General features: G+C 46.4%; 3 protein-coding genes and 1 long non-coding RNA gene across 7 annotated transcripts; 2 read left to right on the forward strand and 2 right to left on the reverse strand.

Annotated features, from left to right (window-relative positions):
• Positions 1-685: 685 nt before the first annotated feature.
• On the forward strand, positions 686-6,316 carry RMP64 (ribonuclease MRP subunit p64). Of its 2 annotated transcripts, XM_074594810.1 has the most exons (9): positions 686-782; positions 952-1,106; positions 1,884-1,960; positions 2,071-2,202; positions 2,547-2,624; positions 3,549-3,910; positions 4,647-4,708; positions 5,143-5,393; positions 5,844-6,316. In XM_074594810.1, exons 1-9 carry the CDS (start codon positions 692-694, stop codon positions 6,238-6,240), a joined length of 1,605 nt encoding a protein of 534 aa, XP_074450911.1. In that variant the 5' UTR covers positions 686-691; the 3' UTR covers positions 6,241-6,316. The 2 variants fall into 2 exon arrangements, with proteins under 2 accessions (XP_074450911.1, XP_074450922.1); XM_074594821.1 differs by lacking the exon at positions 952-1,106.
• A 675-nt stretch (positions 6,317-6,991) lies between these two features.
• TAF13 (TATA-box binding protein associated factor 13) lies at positions 6,992-10,157 on the reverse strand. The gene is made up of 4 exons (XM_074594851.1): positions 10,048-10,157; positions 9,788-9,866; positions 8,772-8,869; positions 6,992-7,851 (listed from the first exon to the last, which is right to left on the reverse strand). Exons 1-4 carry the CDS (start codon positions 10,072-10,074, stop codon positions 7,681-7,683), a joined length of 375 nt encoding a protein of 124 aa, XP_074450952.1. The 5' UTR covers positions 10,075-10,157; the 3' UTR covers positions 6,992-7,680.
• A 25-nt stretch (positions 10,158-10,182) lies between these two features.
• On the forward strand, positions 10,183-16,838 carry LOC141746425 (uncharacterized). The gene is made up of 5 exons (XR_012588352.1): positions 10,183-10,346; positions 11,510-11,599; positions 13,606-13,732; positions 14,330-14,422; positions 16,708-16,838. It is a non-coding gene; the product is annotated as an uncharacterized LOC141746425 (long non-coding RNA).
• Positions 16,739-21,415, reverse strand: GTPBP8 (GTP binding protein 8). Of its 3 annotated transcripts, none has more exons than XR_012588348.1 (7): positions 21,107-21,415; positions 20,824-20,922; positions 20,183-20,313; positions 19,730-19,829; positions 19,189-19,307; positions 18,683-18,824; positions 16,739-18,088 (listed from the first exon to the last, which is right to left on the reverse strand). XR_012588348.1 is itself a non-coding variant. In XM_074594832.1 (7 exons), exons 1-6 carry the CDS (start codon positions 21,383-21,385, stop codon positions 18,740-18,742), a joined length of 813 nt encoding a protein of 270 aa, XP_074450933.1. In that variant the 5' UTR covers positions 21,386-21,415; the 3' UTR covers positions 16,739-18,088; positions 18,698-18,739. The 3 variants fall into 3 exon arrangements, 1 of the variants encoding a protein (XP_074450933.1); XR_012588346.1 differs by having other exon boundaries at positions 18,654-18,824; XM_074594832.1 differs by having other exon boundaries at positions 18,698-18,824.
• Positions 21,416-27,103: the final 5,688 nt, after the last annotated feature.

Consider the following 27,103-nt stretch of genomic DNA (forward strand, 5'->3'; position numbering starts at 1 on the left):
AGCCGCACGGCTGGTGACGGGGCCGTCCCCTGAAGAACACAGGGGACTTCTGGCTCTGAACAGCCCAGGCTCCCGAGGCAGGCACTGAAGAATTGCGAGGTTTTAGAAGTGTTGAATAACACCCATAATTTATATTTCTTTCCCTTCTCACTTATGACATTTTGGGAGCGCAGCCTGTCAGAGTCAGGCCCTGGGCCTTGGAGCTGCATCCAGGCTGGGGTGCCTTGGTGTCACCAGATGATGGAGTGGGTGCCCACAGCCAGCACACCCCACACGGCCGGGGGACTCACGGCTGCCCCACGGCCTTCACCCAGCCCCGGGCATCGGCCTGGCCACGCCGCTTGCCCCGGGACGCTGAGCGGGGCTTTCCCGCTCCCGCCCGGCTGTGCCCCCGGCATCGGCCCCGCCTGGCGGGAGGGACGGGGGGGAGCCCGGGGGCTTCCGTCCCGCGGCTCTGGGATGCGGGGTGCCGGCACCCAGGCACCGCAGACCCCGGGGCGAGCGAACCCTGCGCCGCCTCCCCGCCCCCCCACCCCGGGCTTGCGGGCCGGAGGTGCTGCTGCTGGGAACGGCCCGGCCCCCACCCAGATGGCTTGGTCCGGCCCGGCTCCCCCCCTCGTCCCGCCAACATGGTCGCGCCCGCGTTCGAGCTCCCTCCTGCCCTGCGCGGCGCCGCCCCGCACCGGGGAAGATGGCGGCGCCCGAGGCGGCGTGGAACCGGCTGGACGTGCCGTGGCCCGCCAGTAGCCCCACGGTGGCCCTGGCGGACAGTCACCCTGCAGGTCCCTGGGGAGGGCTGGGAGGCGTCGTAAGGCGCGGCCAGGCGCCGTGCGGGGCGCCGGTTTGCGGCCGTCGGTCGGTCGGTCGGTCGGTCGGTGCCCGTCGGCCGCGGGGTGGGGGGCCGTCGGGGCCGAGGCGGTGGCTGAGGCGGTATCTCCTTCCCGCCCGCAGTGAGGTGGCTGCCGGTGCTGCGGCGGCGGTGCGGCATGGTCGGCAAGCGGTTGTCGGGGAGGGGCCTGGCCGCCGAGGGACGCGTCCTGCGGGCCGTGCTGTACGTGTACCACAGCAGGCTGCTCCGGCACCGGCCCTACCTGGCCCTGCAGCAGGTGAGGAGCGGCCCCGGCCGGTCGGCAGGGAGCCGGCAGCGGGTCACCGGTCCCAGAGGGGCACCCGGGGCATCATCGTGCGCACAGCGTTTTGGAGCTGGGGCGTTTTTGTCGGCTGTGAGGCTCCGCACAGTTGAGTGGATCTGCTGGCTCTGTGCAGCCAGTGCCATTTGAGCTTTCCAGCCATGGGCGGCCAAGACTCGGTCTCTTATATTCACACCAAGACCTGAAGTAGTTACAATTACATACTTTTTGAATGCATCAGCACTACAGAGATTTGATTTTCAATTAATTGTAATAATGGGAGGGGGGAAGAATAATTCTAGGCTACTCTATTAGGCCACGTTCTGGTTTAAGATGAAAAGTGAAGTGCTTACTCGTTTTCCAGTACTTTACTGGATTGTCAGTATCTTCAAATAACTGCTTTGAAATAAAACAGGAATTTGTTCTTACTCTCGTGGTTTGTTTATGTATTTTTGTTCTTGAAAGCCAATACCACAAGCCATTGTATACTGCTTGAGAAACCACACAGCACCAATTAACAATGGCTTACTCCAACTCTTCACTTAATTCCATGTTCGCAGTAGTGTGATAAAGGAGTCTCTTTCATCATAGTGCAGATATAGGAACATACCAGAGCTTTCTGTCACACAAACCTGCTATTTGTGCTGTTAAACTGATAAGGGGAAGGTATCACTTAAGATAGTGATAGTTCTTAGAAAAAGACTCTCCCCCCTCTTAAAATACCAGTCAAAGGAGCTTTCTTTTTTTCCCTAGGTAGAACAATGCTTGAAACGCCTATGGAAGATGAACTTGGTGGGCTGCATTGAAACTCTGGCAGGACTGATCCCCAAGTAAGTGTCACGATCCCATATACTGGATATATCTATTAAGCAGGCCTGCAGAACTAAAGGTGGGGGGAATGCTACATCACAACCATCTTCTCATCCTTGTATCAACACAGGAAGAATACACCCCAAGCCCATGCAGAGTGCTTAGTTCCCAGCCAGCCTATGCTGGAAACAGTGGCTCTGAAGGTATTGGGAGGTTGCAAGCTCATTCTCCGTCTACTGGACTGTTGCTGTAAAGCTTTTCTGTATCCTTTTTTCACCATGAACACATTATTACAGTTCACCAGCAGCACCTCTTGAGACCAGAACTAGGTCTGCTGTAGGCCACGTATTGCTGATGGACTCAACCGTGCAATTCATATGTGCAACTTGGAGTTTCTTTGATAGCCAGACATCTTATTTTCAAGTTATTATGTAGGAACCTCAGGCTGTTGGCTGGCTGCTGCTCCACCCTTGAGCAACCCAAAGTTTGGATGTTTATCTCCCAAATTATCCAGAATATTCCCCTGTGAATTGCCTCTAGTTGGTGTGTTCAGCAAGTCTCATTATATACTGTTTATTTTTTATCCTTAACTGGTCTAATCTTCAGCTTGTCCGTTCAACATCTCTGCTCAGAAGAATTCATACTTTTGAACACTGTGGCTTCAGGGTTGTTGAGCCGGCTATGGTTTGTGTGTTCAAAAGTCTGTCTTGTTTGTTGTCTGTTTGACGTGCCTGTCAGGGAGAAGGGCTTGTAATTAGGCCTTGTTGCTGAGTGAGCTTTATTTGGTTGGGGAGAGGAGGAGGTGTGTGGGGGGGTCCCTCCATCCTTTTTGGACTTGATTCTAGCATCTGAAAAGTTGTGTAAGTGGAGAGAGACCTCTTACATGCTGTTTTGGAAGGCTTTGTTCTTCACTCGTAGCAAACTTTATGTAGCACTAATAAAATCACAGTGTTAACGCCAGCCTGACATAAACATCTGGTACTTCTTGCAGCAAGCAGTAAGTCCTGCCTCATGCTGAAATAGAAAGGCTGGGATAAAGTTCTGTAATACTCCTGAGTTTTCCAGGGAAATCATTGTTCTAGTCTCAGTACAGCAGAGCAACGCCAAGAAAGTAACTGCTGTCTGTAGCTGAAAGAGTAACAGCATTGTGTAGAACTCAGTAAAGCCTTTTTTGGCACAAGGAATCTGTCTGCCCAGTAAACGCAGAGCAGGCGATTGTATGGCCTCAGTGCTAGTACCGTTGTCCTGAGTTGGTACAGGCTGCTTTGGGGGGAAGTCCTCTTTGTCAAATGACTTGGATGTGACCTTAGAACCTGCTAAGTCCCTGGTGTGGCACTCCACAAAGTTCTAAGGAAGCAGAGGGGCCCCCTGATCAGGGATTTACTAGTCAAGTCACTCCTGTGATCTGACCTAGAAGAGTTCCTTAAAGCTCAGACTAATATCAAGGAAAGTACGGAGTGTAAAAAGAAGCTTGTCTTGAGGGGGAACAAGGAAAAATCAGCTTGGAATCTCTTCCATCAGTGCTTCCGCTTGAGCTGAAGGTAGTTATTCAGCGAGCACGAGGTTTTGCTAGAGGAGACTCCATGCCTTTGTGTCTTCTCTCTTCAGGATTCAGCACAGGTGTGTACTGCAGAGCCTCATTTCCTTGTATGGCGTATTGTCGACATCACTTCATCTGGTATCTGAGACCCAACAGATGCCTTATATCAAGGGGTTTACCTTCCCTTCTGATATCAGTAACTTCCTTGGAGTGAATGTTTCTTCTGAGGTGAAGAAGCAAAAGGCTAGAATGCTTACAACAAAAAAACCTACCAGCTGGCTGAAGAAGCTCTTTCCTACAATGCCAGAGGCAGTGTCAGAGGTGGGGAAAAAGAGACGTTTTGCGACCTGCACGAGTGCTCTGAAAAACCGTAGCATCCCATGCCCTGTGGACATTGGAGAGCCAGTTCTGGTGACCAGAGCCAGCAGAGGTAAAGCCTTGTGCCACAGTGCTACTGGTTATCTCAGAGACTGACTGCAGCTTCTGCCCAACAGAGCCAAGCACTTTTACCCACAGAGTGCGATTCTAGTACAAACCCCCCTCTCCTGACCTTGGAAGAGGAAGTGAATGCTGCATGTACCCTTGCCTTTGTAAAGCTGTGGATAATTTCAGTATTGTGAGGCTTTTTGGTTTGTTTGGGTTTTTTTGTTTTGGTTTTTTTTTAAATGTGGCATAGCCTGAAGAGAAGCAGGTAAGGAATACAGTATACAGGTCCTGTAAATAGTCATTTATATTTTCCTGCCTCTATATAGATGGGGCCCAAGGATAGTGAGGGAAGCTACAAGCACTGTCTGTAATCTGTGCAAGAGTAGATAAGTTTCTAAGTACAGGATGCAAGCATCCTGTGCGTGCTGGTTCTGGGCTGTGCCCAAGTCGTCCCCTGCAGTCAGGGCTATGGCCAGTGACTGCAGGCGTCCAGGTGTTTGCGTGAAGCTTTTACACATGAAGCTATCTGTAAGTCTCTGCATCCTCTTCATCCCTTGCCAGCTGCCATGGGAGATGAGCGCAGCCCCCTTGAGTTTGCCTGGAAATGCTGAGTACAGGTGTGAGCCTGCTGAGGCGGCAGGAGATCTGAGCGCTCAGCAGGGCAAAGCACTGCAGCATCTCTGTGCTAAGACTGAAAACTGTCTTTATTTCATAATAGGAACTCTCCTCTCTCTTTGTAGGGAAGCACCTGGGGTTTGATGTGAAGAGCTTGCTTAGACCATCCAGACCTCTAACACAACAGGTTTGTATGGTGCCATTTTACGTATTTTATTTTTTTTAACTTTAAAGACACTAACACTCAAAACATGATATCCCTGATGGAAAATGTCTTCTTTCCCTGCCTTATTTTTGCTTGTTCAACATCCCAAGTTGGTGTGGAAGCTTTGCACTGAAAATCACTACTAATTTCTGCTTAAAAATTTGAGCATTTGTTGGTATGTCAAGTGAAATGACCAGAGAGCAAGTCAGTAGTAGACAGGAATACAGGAACAGCCAGAAATTGTACTTATCTGCCGCCTCTTTTTGTATTCCACAAAACAAGACTGCTCTTCCACTTTTTCCTTAGGAAATAAGGCCTGTTCTCCCAAAAACCTTAGTGCTCTGCTCCTCTCCAGCAGAGAGGATCAGGCCTGTCACATTTTTAAAAGACTAACTGTTTCTGTTACTCTGTTTCAGGGTATAAGCATTGCATCAACACCTTTTAAAGCAAAATCAGCATCACTTTCCTCTCATATAGCAAAATCGCAGCATACTGGAGCTCTTGTACAGATGGTCCAAACAGCTTCGTCGTTTGGGGAACTGTCAGAGGCACTCAGAAAAGCTATTTTGTGGTGCAAAGGCAACAAATTCAAATCGGAATCTTATTTTCTGCGTAACAAGTTGTTGAAAAGTAATCGGTTGCACCATGTGGAGGCTCAAGGATGCAGGTAATTTTATGTGGGTGCGGGGTTTCTGGATCTGACACTTTACATTTTAATAAAGTATTTTGCTAGTGTAGAGAAATGCAGTGGTCTAACCCACTCTTTTTAAATTCAAATGGGATCACTAGTTCAGGTCACTGGATGCTCCGACATGAGCATTTTGTTTAGCTTCAGTCATTTGTGAAAGGATTTAAAAGGCTAATAAATGCATAAATGCTTTAGAAGGAGGGTGAAAATGCACCTTAAATCATGTGCATGTCTAATGGTAATGATTATCCGATGCAAGGGGTGTCATCTTTCTTCAGAATGCCCTGACTACCGTTGTGCAAGGTGCTGTTGTATTTCCTTGGTACGACAAGGAAAATGGTAGAGAAGGCCAATAACTAAATCTCCCAAAACAAAATAACACTTGAGCAGCTGATAAAGTTATATTTTGTGCACCTTCCTTCCCTTAAGGTTGAAGAAAAAACTGTGCTGTGTCAAAACATCTGTCCGTAAATACCTCCTATATGGGTCACAAAACACACGCTGGCCAAAGCAGTACCTCAGGGCACGGTTCTGTCGAAGGAGGATCAAATCATCCGCACGCTTGAAGAGAACTTTGAAGACTGTTCGGCAAAATTCTTCTCAGCTTTTTGGGGTCTGTGAGAACAGTGCATCCCCTGTGCTCCCAGCTTACCAGGATGGGCCTCCGAGTCGTGAAGGACGTTCCAATGCTGATAGAGCGTCTGTCAGACTAAGCACAGCCGGGACCACTAAGCAGCTGCTGCTGGAAGGAAGCCCTGGCCCTGCGTGGGAAGAAGCTACTGAGAACATGGATATTGATTCTATTTTTGCAGCAATGGGTGTCTGACCCTGGACTTGCAAGGAGGAAAGAGATCAAGCCATTCCAATTATTTTTTCTTAAGTAAAAACCCTCAAAACCCTAACAGTGTCTTGGTAATTCACAGCCCGAATTCTGCTATGGAAGTAGCAATTATTTTATTATATTTTTGTAAACCAGTTTTTTTTTTTATGGAAGGGTGTTCCAAACAGCTGAATAGTCTTCATCCTTTCACCTAGCCTTGTCCAGAAACAGTGAGCTACCCCTCCTCAGTGTCCCCTATTGCTGGACCACATGTTAAGTGCTGCTGTCAAACCCACAGTACCAGTAATTGCCATCTATGTCAGAAGGCTGCAGCTGATCGCCTACTGCTGCTTAGGACAAGACTTGCTGCTGCTTTTCCAAGGAAGTAGCCTTATACCCTTCCTTCTCTGCCACTTGTATATGGGACAGCCTTAACTTGCAGTATTATTGCTGTTGAACATTGGTTATCCTTGTCCTGCAATAGGGACTTAACTGAACGTATTGCCTCTGAGCTGCTCCAGAAATAGCGGAAAGCACAGCTGTGGCCTGCAAACATGTTTCTCGCTGTCCTAAAATCTCTTTAACGTAAGTGCAATTTCTGCCTGTTTGGCAATGTAAGGCACAGCTACTCTGAAATATATTAACAAAGTGATGTTAGAACAAGCAACGTGGTTAGTGCTTTCTGACAAGCTCTTGCTTGTAACTAAGTCCCAAGATCAGGATCACCAGGAAATACTAAGAAAAAATTGTCTCAGAATGAAGAACAGGAATCTGCTTTATTGTAGAGCACCTGCCTAACAGAGGTAAAGAATGGCTGTAAGTGCAAATAAATCTGTAATAGGTTAACTCCAATTTCTTAGGCTTAATATTGTTAGGAAACAAGAGCTTTACCCAGTGGGACAGAAAAAAAGATAAACCAATTAAGTGCTAAAAAAAAATCTGTATTATGCACCTTGTATAAATTGGTCAATGTAAGTTTAGTTAGGAGTGGGCACAAACTTAACATGTTTTATTCAAAGAGCATGTACAGAGCAAAGAGCAGAAGTTCTCTGGCAGTTTGGCCTTGAAGACTTTGTCCAGTTAGCCAAGATCCATTGCCTGGGTTTCGTTTCTCTACAACTGAAAGAGTTGTAGGGAATCACCCACCATTAGCCCTCTGGATCTCCCATTCAACATAGTCCTCCTTCAAACAGACTTCCTGCCATTACAAGAATCTTCAGAGTTCTCTTCTCATTTCATAAAATGGTATAAAAATACGTAAGTATACCACATACAATCCGATAACATTCAGCTGCTTCAATACTTTTCAGAAAAGGCTGGGAGTGAGGTTAGACATCCCAGCAGTGACCTCCAGCCTGAATAACCCCTCCAAACAACGCACATGACATTCCTTCCTTTTGGGCAGCAGGTGCTCAAGTAATGCCCCAGTGCACCCTGCACACAGAATCAAGATCCATAGTTTGCTTCATCAAAGGCCTTTCTGGCTCGTTTCAGTTCTTCATTCATTGTTAGGAGGTCTTTAACTCTGGCAAACTTCCGGGGGTCCTTGCGGATTAGAAAGACAATGTCCTCAACCTGTACACGACCCTGCCGCCCAATGGACATGGCCTTATGTGTCTGTTAGAGGAAAAGAGGAAAGTCAGCAGGGTTCCTTTGCCCCTTAATTTATATATATAGTTTTGGTTTGTGTGGTGTTTTTGTTTTGGTTTGTGGTTTGGTTTTTTTTTTAATCTCCATTCCACTTTATTTCCTGTCTTATAATCAAAAAGTAAGCAATTTCAAGACCTGGGCACCATCATCCTAGTCACAAGAGAACTTCCCAGTAAGCCATGGAGTTACTGTTGCTCTGCTGTCCCCAGCTGCCTGTCACACCCTGCACATACCACTATACACACTAACAATAATGATATCAAAACTAAAGCAGATTATATATAGGACCCCCCCAGCCTGCAGAGTGTTTGATGATGAACAGCATCAGGCAGAACCTGGAAGCAGCGTGAAGCACCTGTATCACAGGACAGCTTAGGGCATTTTGATGAGGGAAGGCAAGGCCAACCTTTCAAAAGAAAAGGCATCCAAAACCAGTAGGAATAACATTTTTGAAAAAAACAAAGCAAACTTGCAAACAGTATCCAAATGAAGAGGGATGGCTTCGGGTCTCAGAAGCTTGTGTTTCTTTCATAGCAAAGCTATATTCCCATCCAATAAACTTTCAAAGCTGAGCCTTGTGCCTTGTCTTTTGTCAGCTGCACGTACAGTGATGCCACAGTGAACCTCAGTCAGCTGTGTATTTCCCCACCACCAACACAAATCTATCTGCTACTTAAGGAATTCAGACACTGTTCTAAATCCACGTGGAGTAAAATGTATGAATTTTGCCTTAATCTTGGAAGAGCAAAGTCTACGTTTAGCTTTTTCCTACTAGCATCAGAGGTTTTGGCCTGGGATAATGCAGTATTTGAGTCAGAGGCATTAACCTTCAGAAGACTGAAGTCTTACTGAGGATGTTTTGATAACACTGTCTAGAGCTGACTTACCATTTCTGTGATAAACTCTATTACCAGGTCCTCAAGAATGTCCACTGATTCTGTGTAAGGGTTCTGGTCATCCCCAAATCCATACATCATGCACCTTACTGCAGAAAGAAACACTTAGCGTGAGGCTTCTTTCATCCATTCAGCGCTGTCAGCAGCACACATCAAGTTGGAGCTCACCAGCCCGCGTGCTCCAGCCCCAGGATGGCACCTTCTCTCTTGGACAGGACAGTTCTTGAGCAAACGTATGGGAAATAAGGAGGCAGACAGAAACCAACAAAAGCCTAGTGCTGTATACACAGAAAAGCTCATCTGATAACAGGCTCCTTAAATATGCATTTAGCCTACCAAATACTGAACACCGACTGACAGCATGACTGATTATTGGCACAGTTAAGTTCAGATGATCGTAGAATGATAAAATGGTTCGGGTTGGAAGGGACCTTAAAGATCATCCAGTTCCAACCCCCTGCCATGGGCAGGGACACCTCCCACTAGACCAGGCTGCTCAAAGCCCCATCCAGCCTGGCCTTGGACACTTCCAGGGATGGGCCATACACAACTTCTCTGGGCAACCTGTTCCAGTGTCACCACCCTCTCAGTAAAGAGCTTCTTCCTAATATCCAATCTAAATCTCCCCTTTTCCAGTTTAAAACCGTTACCCCTTGTCCTATTGCTACACTCCCTAATAGAGTCCCTCCCCATCCTTCCTGTAGGCCCCCTTTAGGTACTAGAAGGCTGTTATCAGGTCTCCCCAGAGCCTTCTCCAGGCTGAAATGATGCATTAGCAATATTTTTGGGGGGTCTACATGATAGTTTTATGCGCTTCCAGCCAGGGCACAGAAGGAAAGCTGCCACTTTGCTAAGGAAAACCGAGTTTTGGAACACCACAGCTGCCTCCTCAGAGCTCCAGCTGTGTTTGGGACAAGGACACGGTCCCTCACAGCCGCAGGGAGCTCCGCCAGCCCCGGGGGCTCCCCGCAGCGCCGGGCGGGGGGCCCTGCCCCGCCTCCACTCACGTTCTTTGGAGAACAGCCTCTTCCTCTTGCCCTGCCCGCCGTCCAGGCCCCCGCCGGCTTCTTCCGCGTCTTCTTCAAACTACAGGGGCACAGCGGAGGAGAGGCCGCCATCAGCACCCGGGGCGGTGGGGGGACCCCTTTCCTCTACCCTCCCACCACAGCCCCGGCTCGGGGCGAGGCCTAAGCCACCGGCCGCCCCGCCACCGGCACACCAGGGCGGATGCGGGCCGGGGCGTCCCTCTGTAGCGCTCCCCACTCACCGGCGCGTCCTCCTCCTCGTCAGCCATAGCCGCCAGAACCCGCCGTGTCGCTTCCGAGCCGGGGGGAAGAGCTTCCGCTTCCTCAGCCCCGCCCCGCGGCCGCCGCCGCCGCCGTGACGCCCTGCCGTGGAGGGCGGGGGCTCGGGCGGATCGTGCCGGTGCGCGTGGGTTTGTCGTCCGCCGCTCCGCTCGCGCCTCAGCGGTGCCGCTGCCCAGCACAAAGGTGGCCGCAGTTGTGGGCTCCCCGGTTCAAGAAGGACAGGGAGCTGCTGGAGAGGGTGCAGCAAAGGGCTACAAAGGTGATGAGGGGACTGGAACACCTCTCTGATGAGGAAAGGCTGAGGGATTTGGGTCTCTTCAGTCCGGAAAAAAGACAACTGAGGGGGGATCTTACCAACACTTATAAATACTGAAAGGGTGGGTGTCAGGAGGATGGGGCCAGGCTCTTTTCAGTGGTGCCCAGCGACAGGACAAGGGGCAATGGGCACAAACTTGAGCATAGGAAGTTCCACGTAAACGTGAGGAGGAACTTCTTTACTTTGAGGGTGGCAGAGCACTGGCACAGGCTGCCCAGGGAGGTGGTGGAGTCTCCATCTCTGGAGACATTCAAAACCCGCCTGGATGCGTTCCTGTGCAGCCTGCTCTGGGTGACCCTGCTCTGGCAGGGGGGTTGGACTAGATGATCTCCAGAGGTCCCTTCCAACCCTACCATTCTGTGATTCTGTGGTGCTTTCAAGGCCAGCGTCCTTTGCAGCTGCTTTAATGTCAGTAGGCTTTTAATGTAGTGTGTTTTCTTCAGGGGAAAAAATTGTAAAGTCTCATCCCCCTTCGTAGGTGTAGACCTTGGTCATTGTGTCGGGTCTCTGCCCGCAGTAGTTATCTGACTGCGTAGCCATTTCCCAGTGCAGACAAGCCCTGTCTCTCCCTGCCCGAGGGATGGTTTCAGGCTCGGGAAGAGCCATGGGGGTAGGGCTGGGCTCCTGCCTCTGCCCACCCCCCCAGTCCGTGTCACTGTGGGGGCTCCCATGAAGAAGCTGACCCGGCCCCTGGCGTGGGGTTGGGTTGTCCAGGTGCTCGCCTTGGCACAGAAAGGGGGGTTGAGGCTTACAAGGAGAAGCCGGAGTACGGGTTGTTCACCTGGAATCAGTGACTTATCACTAGTGACTGTATAAACTAACTATAAAGCGTAGAGCTTTGACTTGAAGACAAATTCTTGTGCACTTGTAACGTGTTGAGTATAAATCTGTGTAGTTTACAGCTACAAAAAGTAGTGGATGTGCTATATCAAAGCTGGAAACTAATTTCTCTTTCTGACTTTTGTTTTAGGAAAAATAGCACTAGGGTGTCACACAGAACTCAGTGGGCTTTATTTTTTTCTGGTACTGGAGGCTGAAAGATTGCAGGTTGCTTTGTGGCAGGGTTTTAGGGAAAAAGGATCTCAACTCTGGAATTTCCCTTTCAGATCATCCCTGACTTGGGAAAGAACACACAAACTTTTGCTGATGCCTGGGTCTGCTCAGGAGAAACTGAAGATGAAACTTAACAATGTAAGGTAAGATACTGGCGCAGTTACAGCACAGAGTTCCGTCCCTGTCAGGAAAAGGATTCGTGGGAGTAAATGTCTGTGTAATCTGCATGAATTCTAAATACTTAGGACTTTACTAGCTCTTAGACCATTTTTAAAAAAACCAAAAAGTAAAGTATGAATAAACTTGTGGTTTTTTCTTCCTTTCCTGATGGCATTGGTACATGTTTTTGCAACATGCTAAAGTTTTAAATATGGGCTAAGTATAGGTAGAAAAGGAGAAGAGAACAGCTGGTTTCATTGCTTGCACATCAAACCAATTTGGCCTGGCTGAGACAAAAGACCGGGCTTTATTCTTCTCTCCGTTTTAGCACCATTTTGGGTGAGTTCTTCCTTCCCGCTTTATATGCATGCATATAAACATCCATCCATGCTTGGTGGTTGTTTTGAATTTGATCACGTGAATGAAGAGCATTTTCTTTCTAGCATGGTAAATTATTTTAGATCAATAAAATTTGAGATTATGCTTTTAATAATAACTAACATCCAGGAAAGGGAATGGATTTAGTCTTTTTTTTCAGTGAAGTCACTGATGGCTCTGAGAGCTGGAGCATGCGAAGGGCAAAGGGCTGGTGAGTGAAACTGTTGGCAGTTGTAAAGAGATAGAATTAGATGCTCTCGCTGTTCTTGATGGTGAGGGTGGGAATCCGAAAAGAAAATGCATTCTTCATGAGCTCTGGAATTAAGGAAACAGGAATGGATGTGTAGCCTTTTCAGATAAGTTTTGCCTTTTCCCAGCTGTCAGTACTTCACAGATTGGAGCACAATTGACTGACTATGACCAAACAACTTGGAAACTGAAGGTAATCCCCACAAACATGGCAGTTTCCCATGGCTGCAACTTCAAAACTGAATTTAATTCAGAGGATGGAGTTCACTCTTTCATCAAAAGCCGAACTTAAATCAATACGAGCGTGTTGGGGTAACTTCTGGGTACGCTGCTCGCTTCCCGCTGCAACTGGGCTTTCAGTGTAGGAGCCTGCGCTGGTATCTAGAAGTCCTCACTGGCAGTCCCGTGCTTGCAGGGGACCAAGCTCAGAATGACTTCCCCTAAGCCAAAGAACAAGTACAATGTCACTTGTAAATCCTCTTTTCCTTTCTATATACTAACACCTTACTTCTGTCAACATCTAAATAAACAATTTTTTTCTTCTTTTTTTTTGTGAGGTATGTTTCTTGCTGTTAGCCTAAACTAGGTAAAAAATGTCAGAGGAGGGGCACGCAAAGGAAATGGACACAGATCAGTTGCTTAAGTAATGTGCTTTTCAGCTAGGTTTATAATAGAAGGGCCTATGCCCTATGCGATTTAACTTTTATTTGTGCTTAAGTTCCTACCTGTAGCTGCAAGGAAATTTGCATTCCTTTGTAATTTAACATGTAAGGCTTGAACAAGATTTATCCTCATCAGCTTGGTCACCTGTTAGTGATTCTTAATGTCTTAAAGAAACTTTAATGTTGCCAACTCTTTCCCAAGGTTTGTTGGTATTGTTCCTTATTTTAGTTCTTCCGTCATCAAGTTCTAGAATTTCTGAAATTTCTGTTGTAACTGGGGGCTGAGTACCAGGTTTCCCACACCTTCTGTGTTTTTTTTGAAGGAAAGGAATCTCTAAATATGAGCACAACGTTTTTTATTGTCTTTGAGCACAAAGGCAGCTGTGGTTCTGAAGTCCTACTGAATCTACATGGGCCTTGGTCTGAGTGCATTTCTTTTGCCCTGTTAAATAATACTTCTGGAATTGTACAACAGCTTACATCCTTCATAAATTGTTGTGAGCATTTAAGCTAGTTTTGCTGATGCTTGAGAAATACAAGTTTCTTATGCCTTTGTCAGGTTTTGCCTTAAGAAAGATTTTTGTCATGAAGAAATTTTTCCTTATAAAGAAAAATCCATTATGTCTCCAGTAGGAGGCTGACTCTTCTAGTGTAATAAATGCCTTGCTAAGTTAAGTTTGAACGAAAGTTTTTTTCTCTAGGAAGCTGAAGAAGGAAAAGGTGCAGCTGAGGCACAGACACTGGAGAAACAATAACGTACTGGAGAGTAGAGCAAAGAGAGGGTCTTGATGAAGCACTGAAGGATCCCAAGGAATGAATTCAAGAAAAGTGAGTACAGCGCATTGCGGTGTCTGAGTCTAAACAGCCTTGCCTGAGGGAGCTGAGCGCTGGTGCCATGCCAAGACACCACATTCTGCACTTGCACCAGGAGCGAGGGCAACAGTCCAGCAGCGCTGTATTCATCACACAAGAACCAGTCGAGAATAAATTCTTGGGGAGCAGCACTAGCAAGAACAGTGCTAACATTTATTCTCCCCTGTAAACATGCCACAAGGTGCACGAATGCCATCACAGATTATTAGAATACAAAAATGTGAACTAGCTTCCCTGAGAAAATCTGCTGTACGTTTAAGTAAACAGTTGATAGCTGCTCAATAATGACCTTGTTGAGCAAAACAGTTTCTGTGCTTATTTAAGAGATGCTTGTAAGTAGACCAGTTACAGCGGAAGTAGGTAGAGATCAAGTATTTAACAAGTGCTTGGACAGTGTGAAATTAGTGTTAAAATAAATCTCTGCATATAGGCTTAATGCTGTGGCTATGTCTTTGGAGCAGATCAAATTGCAGTTACAGAACCCAGTGTTAAAATCACTTGTGTAGGTAAGGAAGGGATGTTTGCTTTACTTTTTATTGCTGGTGTTTTTAGGTATGAACTGGCTGTGAATGCATCAGATGAGAATAAAAGGAAGTTACGGGACTGGCATGTTGTGGAGAGGGTGGCTTCTAGAGAGCTGTCAAGGTAAGTCACGCCTCTGTGAGAGGTGCACCCAGGCTAACTGAATTAACAGTATTTTGATTCAGGCATCGCTGACAAGCAGGCCTGAGTGAAATCAGCCCTGTTGTACAAACCTTGAGAAATTGTGCTAGGTCATATCTTCTCAGGATCTTAAGGAATTTAGGTCATGTCTTATCACGGTACCAGCCTGAGCTGGGACCAGACAAAACTACAGCTGCTGGGGGTTGCACAGTTGCATGTACACCAAAGGGGAATTTGACAACAAGTCAATCACTTTAAATATTTGCAGCCACCACAGCCCCCTGAGCTCTCTTACACAGCAGCAGGCTGCATGGCAGTGATCTCCCCTTGACACCTGTCAAGGTTAGTCCTTGAGGTTGAGAGATCCTTTAGCCTGCATCCAGTATCTACAGCAGGGTAAATGACATTTTATATTAGATCTAAAGTGTATTGCATACAGGCTAGCTTAATTATTAGAAGTGTAGTAAGTAGTAGAGTGTTTTACTACTGTCTAATAATCATTTAATCGTTATTTAATAAAACCTTTTGGTTAATCCCACAACGATGACTTCTCTTAATAAATCACCTCTCAATTTATCATCTCTATTTTGGGATGTAATGCAAGATCAGTTTGCCTTTTCTTAGTTCTGTTCCTTTCCGCTCATCTTGTGTCCTATTTGTAGCATGGGACAAAGCCACAACTTACTCCTCCTTCCTCTGATTCTTCTATAAATGGGTTCTGGTCTTACTCTGTTTCCAAAACACTTAAGCAGGGGAGTGATGTAAGAAGCTGTTATGTTCCTCTGGGTTTGTCTTTGCTTGCACAGAAACAGCTACAACTTCTCCATTAAATACAGTATCATGTTATAGCTGGGATAAGCAGGTACTAAAAGTAATCTCAAGCATGAGTAGGGTTAGCCAGTCAGATGGACTGGAAATATCAGCTGCTGCTAAAATTTCTGTTTCCTCTCTCACCAGAAACTTTGATAGTTGAGGTAGCAGTATTTTGCTTCTCCTGTGCAGCCACCCCACTTAATGCAGAATGAATTGTCTATATTCAACACTTGGCATGTTCTGTGTTCCATGCTGTAACAGAGGGCTCCTACTGCAGTACGTCCTAGTTCTGAGCAGAGTTTGAAAACAATGCTGAGCACAAGGAGCAAGACCTTGGACAAGATACAGAGTGAAAGATGGCAATACTGAAACAACCTTCAAAGTGACCGTAAACCAGAGCTCTTTCTGCCTTAGTGCATGTTGCCTCTCTGTGTAACTGCCTCAGAGAGGCTAAATCTGAAATGTCTACCTGCTGAAACCTGCCCCCTCTCTGCTTTTTTAAAATAACCCAAGAAACCTGTTTAGGTTACTTTGCTAATATTAATAGAATTATTGACGTAGTATCTGGTCAACCTCCCCGCTAAAATGCATTCTACGCCATACTGACTTCAGGGGACTTCTGCAAGAATACGGTCAAAATACTGGCTTTGCAGTGCCAGGGTTATGGTGACAGACTAGACCAGACACAGTAGAAGAAGAAAAAGGAGAAAGTACTGATGAAAGACTAGAGAGATGCACAAGGTAAAATCCTTTTCCATTGAAGCCTGTACTCAACATCACTTCTGTAAATGACGGGTGCAGGAGAGGCAAAGCTTTACAAGATAATGCTGGGTGCCTGCAGAGTGGTGTATACACTGCAAACAATTTAAGACATCAAAAGCATTTGAAACTGAATGGTCTCTACTGTTTCGGCATGCTCCTGGGCCCACCATTGCTCAATGAGTGGGGAAAAAAAACGGGGGAGCTCCTGTGGCCTTGGCCTCAGAAAGCACAGTTCTGCACTCAGCAACACAGCTGAGTTCCTTAAGGACTTGCCAAGAAAGTCTGCCAGTGCATCAGGCACCTGTCTACCCAAACCTTGTTCCCATGATGGCACCTAAATGTAAGTTTTAATGTTTAAGTGAAGGAGAAGACGTGATTTTATTTACTACATTACTTGTCCGTCCTGGTTTGGGGTAGAACAAAATCAGTTTCTTTTCAGTAATCTTACTTTTCAGTTAAGTCTTTTCTAACTGTGAACATCAGACCTTATCACTGCTAGAAGCAGACACTGTCTGAAAAACATACCGTTAATTTCAGAGAGCGCAGTTAGTAAGGAGAGAAAAATTGTTTTTGTTCTACCTTAAAAGAGAGCATCTGTCATTCATTTGGTGGCCATCCCAGCGTAAACCACAACACTGTCACAGGGGCAGCGATTCTTACATGTAACAGAACTGTGGTGTTCCCTCCTGCAGATGGCTGAAGAAAACCCAAGAGTCACTCCAGTATTTGAAGAATTTGTTAATGAAGATCTTTTGACTGATACAGCAGAAAACCCAGATGTGCCCAGAGGTTAAGCTGGTTCTTCAGGATAAGACTGGACCCACTGCTTCTAGTACAGCTCTAAGAAACTGCATGACCTTGCTCCACGTGGCTTCCACTAAGGACACCTCATGGCAGCTATACATACCCACAAGGATCATGGGGTCCAATTTGCCGTCTGCTGCCATTTCAAAGCACTTCTTATATAAACGGATTTACCAGACATACTGAATTTATTTAAGTGGTTAATAAAAGACTTCCTAGCACTGTAAGGCGTTTTGTTCTGAAGAGGGACTGAAAACAGAACTGCACTTTCTTTTACACGTACAGACTTATTTTCAGAGGCTTTTCAGTCAAGGCTGAGGCCTTGAAAATGACACCCTTGGCAAGATGGGTGCTTTTGGAAGATCCTGGTTTTAAGATACTAAGAAAAGATTATTCCTGAAGTGTTCACTTGCACCTGTTTGATCTGTCTAGATACTACCGCACTTTTCCCTAGGACTAAGCATCCTATGGGCTGGTTTGCCCAGGAGCACCTTAGGATTAGAGGTAAAATACTAGAGAATTACAGGTTTGATCTCTGCTAAGATGTGGAAACATCTTTCTATTGCATTCCCCACCCCACTTCCTACGTGTATGCTGAAAACAGACCTCACCTCATGTCTAATCTTAGAAGAAATTCCATAATGAAAAAACCCACTAGCAATACCTCAGGGTGGTTCACAAAAGACCTGCCCTTTCTTGAGGTTTAAACACTTAGTGTAAGTAACTTTGACAACTGCATACACACATTTGGCAATGTTAAAGACATGACATGACAAGACCTATGTTTGATGTAGGCACTTAATAGCTTTAGCGTAAATGCTTTTGTAACAACTACTGCTATTGATGGCAGTCCTTTTTTTTCCAAATCTGTGCCTTGTAACAAGCCAACTTCAGGTGCTCTTATCTGCTGTGGGACATGGTTCTGCCAGCTGTTACAGTGCTCCTAAAGAGTATGGGACATCAGCATTGTGCTTCAGCTGCCAGGGTAAAACAGATGCAGATAATGGACAATGTGTCTCATTGCTGGCAATTCCTCTGAGCGCAGCTGCAGAACTTCACGCTGGATTTAAAACAGAAGGTAGATGCAGCACTGATGGATGATAAAGTGCAGAAGGAGAGAGTTCCCCTAGGTGTCAGTCATTTATTCCTCTCTGTTTCAAGCCAACAGTGATCAAAAAGCAGATCCCATTAAAGATGTCTCCATTCCTTCGTCCACCTGGAACAGGGAGAACCCGAGGTATGCAATCGAGGTGTCCTGTCACGCTGCACCTATTGAATGCATGACAGAGTTAGAAAAGTAAAATATACGAGAAGTCCTAAATGCACCCTCACAGACAACATGTCTCTTTCCACTCTAGATGGCCTTAGAGCAGGCAGGTTGCACAGGTGCTAGTTTTTGGCCCCTACCGTGTAAGCTGAGAGAAGTAAACCTCTGTATCATTTGATTCACCTTAGCAAGTACAGTTTGCTTAATGTTAGGGCTATAGTTTTTCTTTTCTAAACTAAATACCTTTTTTTAAATGATCCTACTAGTCTTATATCTCTAGTATCCTAAATATAGCAGAGGTTAGGCACGCAGTGGTAGCTTTTTGAACATTTAGCTGGAGGGAATGAAAATGCTGTATTAAAACTTAGCTTCTCTTTGGAAGTTCTCTTTGCTTTTTTCTTCTGAGAACCATCATGTAGGTTTTATAAAACAGTTTTGTAATAACCTGAATTCATTCATAGTGCAAACCTCCTGAACTGATGAATTTATTAAACAAAAAGCTTAGCCTTACAAATATTAATTTATCCAAAAATTCATACAAGTTTATCCAAAAATAAATTCTAGTACCTCGGGTTATTTACGACAAAAATCCACACCTCTAGTTTTGCTACCTTTTCTTCTGGATGAGCCGAGCAGACCAGGAGCAAGTCTTTTCAGCTGGCCTCTACAGTAGGCAGGTTTCCAGTAACATGGGCTACAAAACACCGTAGCAAGTGAACCCCCGAAAACTCCAGAGAACTGTGGAAACAAAGGTGTGGGTGTTCAGTGCCAGATGCTGCTGTGTCTTGGAGTAATGCAAGCCACTGGCTGTATTAAATTACATCTCCTGCAGTGCAGTACAACCGTGGTAAATTAAGCACTTCAGCTATGTAATCAAACAATTACAGCTTGTTATTGTTAACACAATTGAAAACGGGACTCCGCTCACTTGCGGAGGAGGGGGAAGGAAGAGGAGAGGGACATCTCCCCATCATCAGCCCACCCTCCATCCTTGGGGCACAGAGAAGTGCCACCTCTGGAGCGGACAGACCCATTTCAGGTAGTTTGCCCCACTGCAAACCACCACCTGAAAGGGAACGGCAGCAATGGAGAGGAGCTTTACCTGACAAGGAATAGCTGAGGAAAGCATCCCTGAGTTTTCTCCTTTACAAACTCCTGGATCTCCAATACGTTCTTTAACAACACTCCCCTGGAAGCTCGGTCAATTTTTGTTAACACCATCTGCACAGATCCAGAAAAGGAGGATTAAAAGAGGAAAACAAGATTATTTTGCTGCTAGCCTGGAACATCTGTAAGAGTCCTAGACCATCTTGCAAGACAGGCTAAAAGCTCTGGGTCATATCCAAGGGAAAAAATGGTATAATACAGTTCACCAAAACACTTCCATAGCCTGCATAAGCAGTGGACCTTTTCAAGCTCCTCAAGCTGAGTAGTAGAAAAAAAAGCGTCCATTTAATAAATCTAGCAAAAATCCCTTAAATTCCACTTGCCCACCTCAACATATTTTAGGCCTATTTTATTAACGGGGCGGGGGGGGGAGCTACTAGTTAGGTAGGTTAACTTGCATAAGCTCCCGTAGAGGGTATGAACCTTTCTAAATTATCTGTAGCTTACAACCAGCATGAGAACAAAGCATTACCTACCACATAAGGAAGCCCGAAATCTTCCAGCATCTCTACTGCAATATGATCTGTTTTCTGGAGTCCTACTACACCATCAACTAATAGAAACGTCCTCTTCAAGCTGCCAGAAATACAAGGAACAGTAATCACCACCATTATTTCATGCCTGCTCCGCTACTTCCAAATTCATAAGCAAGAACAGGCAACATGGGACCTGGGGACAGGAAGAGCCAAGAAACGCCACAAATGGGAGCTGAGGGTCAGCATGGAGCAGCACCTCAATATTTTCTGCTGTTTTGATCTGTCTAAGCGCGAATGAGTGACGCCACAGAGGTTCCCAGGGAAATGATGTCAGAATTAATCAATACTACCATCGGAAGCAGCTACCCCTCCTGCATTTTTTCACCTAATTACGTGACTGTGGATACCTGTCGGGCTTTCATTGCTCTGTGGAGGTAGAGTTAAGTCCCTTACTTGTGCCGTTCCTGCAGATAGGCCTCCACCATCTCCACAAAGTCCTGCGGGGCACGGTAGCCGTATCCTGGCATATCCACCAGAGTAAAGTACTTCCCCACTTTGAAGAAATTCATCTTCTTGGTGTGGCCCTGGGGAGGGGATTTAGGTAAGATGAAGGAAGGGTGCGTGTGGTTTTAAAAAAGTTGCTTTAAGCAGTGGACTAAGACATGCCCCGCAAAACATCTCTGTACCATCCCCTGCCACCCTCCCCCGAAGAAGGCTGCAAAAACGCTACGGTTGCTTTAAGCTGCCGAGTCTCCTACCCTTGCAGTGATCCCACGTGACCATCCTTAAAACAGACTAAAAATACCTCCACGGGTCTCTGTGCTTGGTTCTCCCCAAAGGGCTTTACGGCACACCTGCTTGTCTCCTACGACTCTTCCGTCTGGCGTGTACGCCAGGCCTGGATGAAGAGCCAAGCTAGGTTCTTTCCACCTTTCCCTTTGCCGGAGAGAGGTCTGCACCAGCCCTGAGCTAGCAGCCACCACGGCTGGCGCGTTCTCCTGCTGCTTCAAGTTCCCCAAGAGCTTGTTTCCTCCTGCCCTTCTCAGCCCTACCTGGGCTGCCGCCAGCTTCTGAAGTTTAAAAACGTCGCTTACCGGCGTTTTTGACACTCTGACCTCCACCTCTGGAGACAGGGAAAACAAGGCCCGGATTAGAGATGACTTCCCCACGTTGCTTCTGCCGATGAAGCACACCTGCAGCAGGAGAGGCAGAAAGACAGCATTTAGCATTTCTACACCCGCCCCGTCTCCCCTCACCCAACGCGCCCGGGCGGAGCGGGGGGTGGGGTGTCCCCTCCTGCTGCCGCTCATTCGTCACCCTCGGGTGCCTGGGGACAGCGACGTCCTTGCGCTGCCCCGGTCACCCCAGACGGCAGACCTCGGGCAGGGCGGGCGGCGGAGCATGGTCCATACGGACGGCGGAGCTGACGTAATCGATGGCGTGATGACGGCCGGACCTGAAAAACCCTTCGGCGCGTTGCAGGGCGTCCAGGCCGGGTTGGAAGAGGCCGAACCGCGTCGCGTCGACGCCGGGAGCCAAGTAACGCGCCAGCTTCTGCAGCGGGAACACCACGCCGATGCGGCGGTTTCGCTCCAGCCGCAGCACCTGGGACAGGGCGGAGAGCGGCGGCGGCGACCGCGGCGGCAGCAGCAGCATCCTCACGGAAGGCGGCGGGCGCGGGGCGGGGGCCGGCGGAGAGGGGCGGGGCGGAGCGTACGCTCCGCCCCGCCCCTCTCCGCCGGCCCCCGCCCCCTGCCCCGCGCCCCCGGGGTTTGCGTGTTTGTCACGGAAAGTGCGATGTGCGTAGCTCGGGGGGGGACCGCGATGGCTGGCTGCCGCTTGCAGGCTCGGCGGAGCGCTCCCAAATCAAGCTACGAATGACCCGTGTTTGGTGCCAGATCGGTTCGAAACCTACCTCTTCCCTGACACCCCCCCCCCCCCAGTGGTGCACATAACCGTAGGTAAATGGCATTGAAAAAAACCCAGAGGTATACACCTTTGAAGAATTACTTCAGGAATACTGCTGTTATTATTATTCTTTATTTTTTTTTTTTTAGCGGTAATGCAGCAACCTGATTTAATTGAAATCTGTGGTGAATCTAGTAACAGAAAAACCACGCTGGCTGGAGATGATGCCCGTAACCACGCCGGTAGGCAGATTTCCATATTTCTACGCCAAACCGTGGCACGCGAAACAGAGCAAGGGCTCTTAGGTGTTTTTGCCTCGGCGTCCCACGCAGCTCACCGCTGCTGGCAGCAGACCTGTCTGCTTGAAATTACCCTCCAGTAGGGTTTTGCTTGAAATTTAGTCTGCTTGAAATTACCCACCCTGACCGGGCACGTGTCCTCTGGCACAGTACTCCCAGAACAGCCGGCCAGAGGCAGGAGAGAAGGCAGCGGAGAAACCCACCGGCTCGTTTAACAGGACATCTGCAGGCGTGATGATGTGAACAGAGGTGCTCAGTTCACAAGCTAGTGCCCTAGCCACTAATTAAGTCTCCCTTTTTAATGTGACAGTACCTATACAGGTGACAGGAACAAATTAAAAATGACACAGGACCTTCTGAATACATCTTATTTTAGCAAAGGGCTGGATAAACAAGAGCATCCAGTAGACCCACACCTAAAACTTGAAGATCAGAAGTGTGCATTTCAGTGGAAGGTGGCGGTGGTTTTTCTCCCAGACCAAACTGCAGTCTAGGTTCTCTGTGGGTAGACGGTACGGAGACTGGAAATGGCAGGTTACTGTGGTCAGAGCTGGTAAAATATCAACATTGAAGCCTGCTTTGTATCTCACCTGAAAGACTCTACGTCCTATTCCATATATTACTGCCAAACATTAGGCGTTCAGACTAAAATTGCCTATGGCTCACGTCTGTGGCAGCATATGTCTCTTTTCAGTTGTGGGTTATATAGTTCAGATGTTACGGAATGACTACAAAAATAATTTAGTCAAAATTACAAACTCTGACAATCATTCCTTTGGAGTGGGAAGGAGGGATCTATGACCATCAACACTGACCTAAGTCCCAAAGAATTGTCAAGAGCACAGAGCTGGAAGGAATTACTGACACCAATTGTCTTGTCTAGTCTGATCTTGTCTATCCCAGCATCGTGTGACAGGTCAAACCATCATTCATTTCAGATACCTCTTGGAGAAGGGTAGCTGTGAGACCAGCTGGAGATGGAGTTCTGGGAGAGGAGGGAGGGCTCCTTGTGCATTTGGGGCGGTCGGGTCAGGTCCAGTGTGCCAAAGCCAACTGGGCTTTGAGCTTCATTTCCAAGAAGAGGAACTGAGACCAAATGTTGTCACCATGAAACATGCCAGAAAGGACGGAGTGCATGCACCAACCTTTCTGCTTTTTTGTAACATAAAGAGCACACTGACTGCGTCCGAATCTGTGCTTTCTGCTAAGATACAGCCTATGTTCTTTCCCCTTGGAAGGTAGTTTAGAAACTAGAGTTAGTAGGATAGCCAGTTTTAAAGGCTAAATTACTTGTATAAAATACTAAGAAGCTCTGCATTTTCCTCTATGCAAACTATTCTGTTTAGGGGGGGAAAAAAAGTGTCTCTTTCCTCAAGAAGGAATTCAAAGCCATAAACATCTAAAGGGCTGGGCATTCTAAGACACACAAACAAAAAAAAATTAAAAAATGATTAAAATACTCAGTAGTGGGAAAGTTTTTTAAAATTTCTCGAGTAATGTAATGGAAGAGAGAGGTGTTATTGTTCATGTGGTAGCCAACACTACTAGTCCTAGATGAAGAGTAATTTCCACCGGCTTCACAGAACTGAAATCCTCTTTTTGATATTAATTTCAAATTTAATAAATCTGTTCTATCTCTACCTCATCTGACCTCTGCTGCAGTGTTTGGTTTTGCCCTTGAGGCTTTGAGGAGAGGCAAAGAGCGGAAATCAGAATTAATTACGCCATCCATTTTCTCAGAGTTGCCCTTGGTCATTAGCACAGGAAACAGAGCTGTGAATATGCAGAAGAGGATGAAATTCTGCGTCTTAAGGGTGTTAAATCAGTTAGAAACCCTTTGAATCTGGGCTGAAAAAATAAAAATAGTGCCAATAACACCGGCTGGTGAGGACACTGACAAATGGAAAAGCTCCCCATGATTGGTGCAGGTGGGATGGAGAACCACATAACCATTACATCAAGAACTGATTTGAGATAAACTTTTGTTTCCTTAACGCTGGTTGCTACTATGGCCATGACCAGGACCATGGTAGCAGCAGGTAAATCTTGAAATAAAGGAATTGTTAAGGAAGAAAGACAGTATCATGTGCTTCCTCCCCAGTCTTGCTGTGCCTCGTGTCATACAGTGATTTTATTGCAGAGACATTCAGAATATCAGACAAAGCTATGTGAGAACCCTTCTGTACTCCACATCCTTAACCAGGTTTGTCAGCAGGGCTCCTGCCTTCATACAATGCATATCTGTGGTAAAACAGTGCAGTGGCATGAAAGAAAAAGGCTTAAATAATGTAATTCCTGCTACAAATTTCTAAGCAAAGTACCAGCTTATGCAAGAACCTAGTGTTGCATGGCTGAGATCCCACAACATACCTTTGTTGTGTTTGTAATAATAATCTGGAAATGTAATCTTATTATCTCAATGTTTTGAGATTGCCCTTTTTAGCATACTGAAGCTTTTTTGTGCGTGGCATCCGAAGGCTGTGGTGCGACACGATTCAGGGGTACTGGTGGCTCATGTGGGACACAGTTCTGAGTTTTAGGTTGTAAAAGCTGGTGGGGATGGTCTCGTTCTGTCCCTTGCAGATCTACAACACGTTTTCTCAGACTACAATATTCTTTAATGCTCTATCCTAAAAGCATTTCTGATGTAAGCAAAGTGTTTATTTGATAATTTATAAATCCAGTAATGATGCCTAAAGAACAAAGTTAAAAGCTTATCAAGAAGTTTTGGTTGGGACACGGTTGAGGCATCAAGGAATGTACCTAACCTTGAATAGGATGTGAAATGAAGAAATGTGTCTTATGTGTTCTTTTGCAGTTGCTGACTTAGACATAAGATTGCAAAAAATATAACCACTGGACCAAATTTGAGCCAAGAAGTGTATCCTAAACTAACCTTGGGTAATTATAATGCTAAAATACACACCCCTTTGTCAATAATGAGCATGCTCATCAAGTAACCTCCCCAAATGTTTTAAACATGAGTTAGATGCATATGTATAGTTAGGAGTGGTGAATGAATCATTATTGAGCAATCAGCTGCATTTTATCATTCCAAATATTGTGCCGTTTGAAACGTGAGGTGTGCTGGCCGTTGTTAAATGCCTGGCACCCAATTCTGCAGAATTGAAATAAAAACTAGTATTTCGACTCAGTGTGTTGATTGGCTCTCGCACACCAGGTGAAGAACCCCCATTTAGGAACAATAGTAACAGCTTCAGCAAATGCCCTCCTCTTCACTCCCCAAAGGAAATGCCCTCATTCAGGAATTGCAAATGCTCCACCTAAAAGTGAACCCAAACTTATCACATCAGTACTAGAAAGCAATAATGAACATCCCTGGAAGTAAAATGTTTTGTTTTGAACGTGACACAGTCGATCATCCAAAAAACCAGCACTTACCTTTTCAAGGTAACCTTTTCAAGGTAAGTGCTGTTGCTTGCTTTGACCAGGAGATGGAGAGGAAAGCGCAGCTGGAGCCTGGGCCCCGACAAAAGCCCGCTCAGAGGGAGTGCGCAGCAGCAGCAGCATGAAGCCAGCGTTTGCAAAACGGTGTTCTCCCTGCGGGCTGAGCTACTAATAACCTTTGAGCAACTGTCAGCATGCTCTGCAACACCCAGGAAGGTGGCTAAAACCAGATTTGGTACATCAGTAACTGGGGGGAAGAGGGTGAGGGTGAGGTTAAGTCCATCTGCTATGGGTATCGTGTACATATAGAGCCCCTTACCAGGGCTCTTGCAGAATGGCTAAAAAAAGTAAGATAGCAAGAGAGAAACGACACAAAGGAAACAGGATATCGTGCAGTTGTTCGTGGTACTCTACAACTTCAAGTAAAACAGGGTCTCAAAAAACACAAGCTAAGGAGGAAACAATCTAATACTGAAGGACACTTAAAACCAGTTCCAGGCTGTGCCAGAGCTGGATGGAGAATAACCAGATCCAGCAGCTCGGTAGTTTGGATCACCTCTCTGGGGCACAATATTACCATGCTGTCTGTCTCCAGCTCTAGTGTCAGACTGAGAGTTTGGGCTTCCAAAAAATAAAGAACCCCCCTCAACTCTCCCCCTGCCAAATCGCCCACATACAACCTTTCTACTCTTCACAGTCACGCAGTAAGTTGCTGTGCTGTGTCTAGACTGTAATCCAAAGACTCAAAAACCAAAAGGCTAACTAAAGAAATATGAACATGGTGTTCATACATCATCTTCACTATCAGAGAGCAAGCAGAATCTTTAACAAAAAAAACCCTAAAAAACCCAAACACAAAAATATTAGGCCTTACCCCAAAGATAACTGGACTAAGTTGCATCACGTGCTGTAGGAAATTCTCCCTTTCCATTTACCATGAGTTTTCCTGTCTTAGTTTCTAAAATGACCCTAGATCCTTTCAGGTGCCAGGGTGCATTGCTCCCAATTAAACCCCAAGTGATTAGGACCCTGAAAGCGTCTGATTTTCATGACTTGGACCATTTTTCTTGCTGCCTCTGCCATTTAGTGCTAAGCTACATCACTCACAGATTCTATGGCTGAAATTATGGTATGTCTTGCACTGCAGGGATCTAAATGTGATCTTTGCATCTTGGACCTGCCTCTAAACATGAGAAATGGTTGTTGCACTTAACCGCCAAACCACAGCACTGATGCAGAAGCTGCATTGGCCAAGGCGCAGGTAGCTGTCTGAAATTGTTTGACAAAGTGACTTTTGGAAAGCATAACTGCAGCAACAACAGCCAGCAGAGACGAAGATTTCATTACATTGCTGCTGTTGACTTTTCTGAATACAAGGACTGTGAACAGAGGTTGCCTAACCTTCTTTTTGAACTTACACAGCTCTTCCTTTGAGTCACTAATGGGCGCTATGCCTCTTCTCAGTTAAATGGCACCCACTAGTTGCCTGCCTGCCAGTGATCCCCTCCATTCGTGGATGCCGTGCATCTATTTGACCACAGAACTGAAGACCTTCCAGGAACATTTCAGCACAGCCATGGAAATACATGAATCTGCTATGACAATAGTTGTGAGGGGAGAGTTCTTTTCTTAGAACCGGCAAATGGTCATCAACTCATTTCAGCTTGGTAGCTTCAAAGTTTGGGGAGGCTAACATTTTTCTGTTAAAATGAAATTCAGTGCATTCATTTCCAAGTAGGTTCATCTTATATTTAGTGAA

Source organism: Larus michahellis, chromosome 1 (genome assembly GCF_964199755.1).
Source record: "Larus michahellis chromosome 1, bLarMic1.1, whole genome shotgun sequence".
In the NCBI taxonomy this organism is placed as follows: Eukaryota; Metazoa; Chordata; class Aves; order Charadriiformes; family Laridae; genus Larus; species Larus michahellis.

Bases quoted from the DNA above. Each gene is read 5' to 3' on its own strand.
- RMP64 (XM_074594810.1), top strand. From the start codon at position 692: ATGGCGGCGCCCGAGGCGGCGTGGAACCGGCTGGACGTGCCGTGGCCC. The intron at 2,203-2,546 runs GTATCCTTTTTT...TCTAATCTTCAG, and splicing joins TGTTGCTGTAAAGCTTTTCT to CTTGTCCGTTCAACATCTCT. The intron at 3,911-4,646 runs GTAAAGCCTTGT...CTCTCTTTGTAG, and splicing joins GGTGACCAGAGCCAGCAGAG to GGAAGCACCTGGGGTTTGAT.
- TAF13 (XM_074594851.1), bottom strand. From the start codon at position 10,074: ATGGCTGACGAGGAGGAGGACGCGCCG. The intron at 9,867-10,047 runs GTGAGTGGGGAG...GTGCCCCTGTAG, and splicing joins ACGAGGAGGAGGACGCGCCG to TTTGAAGAAGACGCGGAAGA. The intron at 7,852-8,771 runs GTAAGTCAGCTC...TTCCTCTAACAG, and splicing joins TAGAGTTTATCACAGAAATG to ACACATAAGGCCATGTCCAT.
- GTPBP8 (XM_074594832.1), bottom strand. From the start codon at position 21,385: ATGCTGCTGCTGCCGCCGCGGTCGCCGCCGCCGCTCTCCGCCCTGTCC. The intron at 20,314-20,823 runs GTAAGCGACGTT...TCCCCTCCCCAG, and splicing joins TCAGAGTGTCAAAAACGCCG to GGCCACACCAAGAAGATGAA. The intron at 19,308-19,729 runs GTAGGTAATGCT...GGATCTGTGCAG, and splicing joins ATTTCGGGCTTCCTTATGTG to ATGGTGTTAACAAAAATTGA.